The sequence below is a fragment of the Mus caroli genome, chromosome 3 (assembly GCF_900094665.2).
Source record: "Mus caroli chromosome 3, CAROLI_EIJ_v1.1, whole genome shotgun sequence".
Classification (NCBI taxonomy): domain Eukaryota; kingdom Metazoa; phylum Chordata; class Mammalia; order Rodentia; family Muridae; genus Mus; species Mus caroli.
This window is the reverse complement of record NC_034572.1, coordinates 146,873,098-146,878,773: the sequence shown is the minus strand read 5'-3', so window position 1 is coordinate 146,878,773 and position 5,676 is coordinate 146,873,098. Positions and strand designations below refer to the sequence as shown.

The 5,676-nt window shown below is 41.4% G+C and overlaps 1 protein-coding gene across 2 annotated transcripts in view; it reads left to right on the top strand.

The window, feature by feature from the left end:
* Positions 1–5,676, top strand: part of Msh4 (mutS homolog 4) — a 46,971-nt gene that overhangs the window by 19,627 nt on the left and 21,668 nt on the right. For both annotated transcript variants that reach the window (XM_021158083.2, XM_029475387.1), the window contains exons 8-9: positions 1,553–1,620; positions 5,391–5,465. In XM_021158083.2, the coding sequence (XP_021013742.2) occupies positions 1,553–1,620; positions 5,391–5,465 (143 nt within the window). The remainder of the gene's footprint in view (positions 1–1,552; positions 1,621–5,390; positions 5,466–5,676) is intronic.

Genomic DNA, 5,676 nt, shown 5'->3' with positions numbered 1-5,676 from the left:
CCCTGGATGTCCTGGAACTCACTTTGTAGACCAGGCTGGCCTTGAACTCAGAAATCCGCCTGCCTCTGCCTCCCGAGTGCTGGGATTAAAGGCGTGCGCTACCACAACCGGCCCCCTTTCCTTCTTAAACATGTATTTTTATTTATGTGTACATGTGTGGCAGCATGAATTTATGTGTACCACATGCATGTAGGTGCTCTCAGAGGCCAGAGGCGTTGTATCCTGTGGAACTGGAGTTATAGCCCTCCCTTCTCATTGAGACAGGATCTGCTATATAATCCAGACTAGCTTCAAATTTGCACATCTTCAGAGTGCTTGCATTATGGACAAGTGTGTGCCACCACATTCAGCTGAAAGTATGTTCTTGTCACTTTCTTTTTCTGTTATTGTCCCATCCCTCTTGTTTTGTCTTTGATGCACATCCTTGCACATGAATTCACTTTTGCATCAATCTTCATATTCTACCATTACCACTATCAAATTTTCTGTTTAGTAGATTCATAGCATATATTCCCAGCCCAGAACTTGAAGTTATTTCTTTGTGTGTTTGTGTATATATGTATAGTATGCATGCTCGAGTATGTGTGTGTGTAGGTATGTATGTCACATGTGCTTATATACATGTATACATGGGTGTGGAAGCCAGAGATTGACTTCAGGGAGTTTCCTCAATTGCTCTCAGGCTTATTTATTGAGGCAGGGAAATAGGTTCTTTGAGAGGGATGAATCCTTTCTAGAACTGAGGAGCTAATGTCACAGAAACTTAACAGAGTCCAAGACCACCTCAAGCCATTGGCTTCAGGTTTATTACATCTCACCCAAGAAGAATAAGGAAACACAGACAGGGAGTAAGTAGACAAACATGTTACTAAGGAAATGTAAGAACTCTCCAAAGTGTGAGATTCCAAGGGAGGAACACTGCTGTGCTGTGCTGTGCTGTGTGTGTTGTGCTGTGCTGTGCTGGGCTGTGCTGTGCTGTGCTGTGCTGTGCTGTGCTGTGCTGTGCTGGGCTGTGCTGTGCTGTGCTGTGCTGTGCTGTGCTGTGCTGTGCTGTGCTGTGCTGACCGGTGGGTTTTATGGAGCTTGTGGCAGGGACTGGAGGAATTCTGACTGCGCTCATCACTAGTGGGACTGTTCCCTTGGGGGGCGGCACATTAAGAGCTAAGCAGTTACACGCCCACAGGCCTCAATCTATGTTCCCCTTGCCAAATGGGGAGCTACTTGTTCACTTAGAGTGTGGCGTTATATATGCTCCTCAGGTAATACATGACCATCGACAGCTAAGCTCGTGATCCATCATGGGTCTGAAGCAGGCGAGCTGCCATCAGCCATGACTTAACTTTGTCTTGTTGGGGCAGGCGGCCATCACAAGATCACAAGTCTCTTTCCTGCCCTGTGATTATATAGGATGCAGACATTGACTGGGATTTGGCTGTGCCTAAGTCACCACTGACTTCCCTGTGGCATATGTTGTCTGAGCTCCAGTGAATAACCCCAGAATACCCTTGCTTTGATTGGTCTATGAAGTTCAAATGCCCACTTTCTGTTGCAGTCATATCAAGATTCCTGGATACGGAGCAGCTGCTTTCTGTTTTAGTTCAAATCCCAAAGCAAGACACGGTATGTGTTACAGGTACCATTTGCTATGCTGTTGGCTTTATGAAACAGCTTGTGTTGATGGACAGTGATGTGAATGAGTGATGAGACTGGGGTCATGGGTAAGTAAGTGCACCTCACTGACTGACGCCCAGCAGGGTCTTCTGCCTTAGGAAGCAGCACCTTGGTAGTTGAGAATTAGTGTACGTAAGCTAATCAGATATTTACTCAATATATACTCTTCAACTAACTTAAAATCTAAGCCATTTCCTACTATATACAAACTTATGTTAGCCCTAAAGTTTAGATATTGCTTTCTGTCTGTTGTATTTTCTTTGTTTTGTTTTTTTGAAATAGGGTCTCAGAAGTCTTGGCTGTCCTAGAACTCACAATGTAGACCACTTTAGATCCACCTGCCCCGCCCTAATTGTGTGCTGAGATTAAAAGCGCACACTATCAGGTCCAGCTATATCGTTCTTCAAAGCAATCATCAAATGATTTTGATTAGTTTTCAAATATGCTTAATCTTTAAAAACTGAAACCTCTCTGGATAATTTTCAAATTTAAGTAGCTCTTATAGGTAAAGGATATAATTACAGATAAAGAACATAATAGACTGTTTATATTTTTCCTTTCAGGGTGAACTGAAGGATATTTAATTACATATGTGTATATTTATGTACGTATACTTGAAAAGGAGCTGTGTACATTTCTAAAACTTGAGTGTGATGACTTGTATAAATTCATTGGTACCTAATGCATATTTAGGGGAATTTCTTTGTGCTTTAGAGAGCAGAGTCCTTTTGTAATAGAAGCATCACGAGGTAGGAAAAGCCTGCTGCTGACAGGCACAACATAGCTGGGAGCCTCTAAGTGAGAGAAGCCTTTCTGATCCAGTCTATACAAGTGATGGAAGAGAGTCGGCTAGCTCCATAGCGGAGCTGTGGAATTATCCCTCCTCAGTGTCTGGTAGCATTTGTGTGAACCTTCATTCTTCCTTCCTTCCCTGTTACAGAGCTTTTGTGAGCATGGCCATCAGTACCTATACTCTGTAGAAAACTTGAATAAAATCGATGAGATGTGATTCCAATGGAATGGACTTTGTTAAGTTGTGCCTCTCAAAGTCTTCGTACACTTCCTGGCATGCAGTTGCTCACAGTGCCCCCACATCTCCTGTGTCTGTGGAATCTTCTGTGACGTGCTCTCATACGATGTGGTGACGTGAATGTGCCCTTCCCTGATCTGCTAGGGTTATCACCTCCATGGCTCCCCTTGGGATACTTACTGGCTGCTTTATTTCATACTTGTAGCTAGTGTACACAATCATAAGTACATTAGGATCTGCTTTTACACATATGCCACTGTGTTTGTTCATATTTACCATTATGTATTTGCACACATATTGTGCTTTGTTCATATTTCCTCCTTGATGCCCTTCCTCATTCTCCCACACTTTAGAACATAGATTCTGTATGTGGCCAAAAATGTGAAATTTGTCTTTCTGAGTCTAAGACTAGCTTATTTCACTTATCTTCAATTTCATTGATTTTTCCCAAAATTTCACTCATCACAGTTGACTAAAACATATGTTCCACCTCAATTTCCATGTCTGTTCTTCTGTTGATGAACCTCAAGGCTAAGACCACCCCTGGGTAAGGTGGGTTTGTCTACTTTCCATTGCTTCTTTGTTTTTGCTCTGTTTGCTGATCCTGTCCTGAACATTCTAATTATAGAGCTGGAGTCATTTGACTTAAAAACCTGTCTGCTGCTGTTGCTCCTCCTTGCCTTCCTCATCTTCCTCCTCCTCCCTTCCTCCTCCTCCCCTCTTCTTCCTCCCCTCCTCTTCCTCCTCCCTTCCTCTTCCTTTTTAAAGATTTATTTATTTTATATATGTTAGGATACTGTCACTGTCTTCAGACACACCAGAAGAGGGCATGGGATCCCATTACAGATGGTTGTGGTAATCCATGTGATTGCTGGGAATTGAACTCAGGACCTCTGGAAGAGCAGTTAGTGCTCTTAACCTCTGAGCCATCTCTCCAGGCCCTTAAAAACCCTCCTTGTTTTCTAAAATGGATAATGTGATGGTTTACATATACTTGGCCTAGGGAGTGGCACTATTAGAAGGTGTGGCCTTATTGGAGAAAGTGTGTCACTGTAGACATGGGCTTTAAGACCCTCATCCTAGCTTCCTGGGAGCCAGTATTCTGCTAGCAGCCTTCAGATGAAGATGTAGACCTCTCAGCTCCTCCTTACCATGGCTGCCTGGATGCTGCCATGCTCCCACCTTGATAATGGACCCTCTGAACCTGTAATCCAGCCCCAATTAAATGTCGTCCTTGTAAGAGTTGCCTTTTGCCTTGGACATGGTGTCTGATCACAGCAGTAAAACCCTAACTAAGACAGATACTTCGTGACAAAATTGTTCATGCTATAGTAATGCTTTAACTTTAGCCCACAATTACAACTGAATGGTGGTGCAGAGACACCAATGCCAAACATTGTGTTATCACAAGAGGGGAAGATGCTCAAGTCAGGAGTGTGAAGAGGGGCCAGGGGAAAGGAGGGCAGGGGAGAGAGAAGAACTTTATGACTACAGTGCCAGCAAGCCTTTAAGGGAAGGTGTCTCGATGGGCAAATGCTGAGGTTTGTGATGGAAGGCTCGGACTTGGATATTTGTGCACTGGCAGAAACAAGACTACAAAGTAGATATACCAACCTTGGCTGTCAGCTTGGTGTGTGACAGGCAGATAAAATTAGTTGACACACTCCAGATGCTTTATCACTTTACTTTTTTATTTAGCTCTGTAAATTCATTTGTATTCATTTGTGTGTGCAGGACAAAGAGCCATGTTTCTTTTCCCCAGATGGATTCACAATTGTGCTGCTGCCATTTATAGAAAGGTTCTTATGAACTTTGACTTATGAACTTGGCCATAAGTCAAATTGTTGTCTGTTTTGGGGTCCATTTCTAGACTCCTGCTTTACAACCTATAGCTTAACTCTTTCTCCCTTCTCCCTTCTGGTAATAATGATGCTTTTTCCTGCTTAGTTTTATTTATTTTGATCTTCTGTTTAGTGTCAGGAATACATTGTAAGAGAATATGAGATTACATCTTTAAGGACAAAAACATTCATGATGTTTCTTGCACACTGGGTCTTTTGTACTGAGAATCCAGGTGAGGCCTCACATAAAGTTCAGTGCGTCATAACTGTGACATCTTCAGCCCGTCTCCCGTCAGTGTTACATTTGCTCATGCCTTTGCTCAGCTTTTGAGAACATAGTTTAATTTCTGTGAAGTTTATTTATATCGTTTTAAGTGCTATATTCTGAAAGGCTATTATTAATTTGAGACACTAAAATTGTTAAAATTGTTTTGCTTGCCCAACAGGAACCAGTGGGGAAAGTTTTTCTAAGTCACCTGAGAAACTGAGATTCAACCTGTTTCCAAGAAGCTTTGTGTCTTATTTAGTTAATATCAGTCTCTTGCTGCTGCTAAGTATTTGTATTGCTGCTGTGTTTCCTTTGACTGTTATAGTTTAAATTGCACCAAAGATACTGAAATAGAATGAAAATTAGTACAATTATGTGAACTCTCATCAAATTTTCAGGAGACGAGCATATTGGGTTTATAGTTATGGTCAGTAATTTCTAACCACTATCTGGGTTGGTATCCCAGCTTTGCTGTATAATTCTATGGGATATTATTATTCGTAGAAGTTGACTGGCCAAGAGGAAAACCCATCACTGAATTGAAACTTAGGGTGTTTACATTTGTCTTTTATCTGGACAGGTTAACGCAGCTGAATCAAAGATAACAAATTTGATCTATCTGAAGCATACCTTGGAACTTGTGGAGCCTTTAAAGGTAATTCACATGTGTATTGCACAAGACATATAAAATATTGTTTTTAGACATTTTCTTTAGAAAAAAGTAAACTTAGAAGTTGTAAGAATAGTGTGTTTTCTCCCTTTACATATATAGAACATGCATGCATAAATATGTGTTACATATATAGAACATGCATGCATAAATATGTGTTACATATATAGAACATGCATGCATAAATATGTGTTAC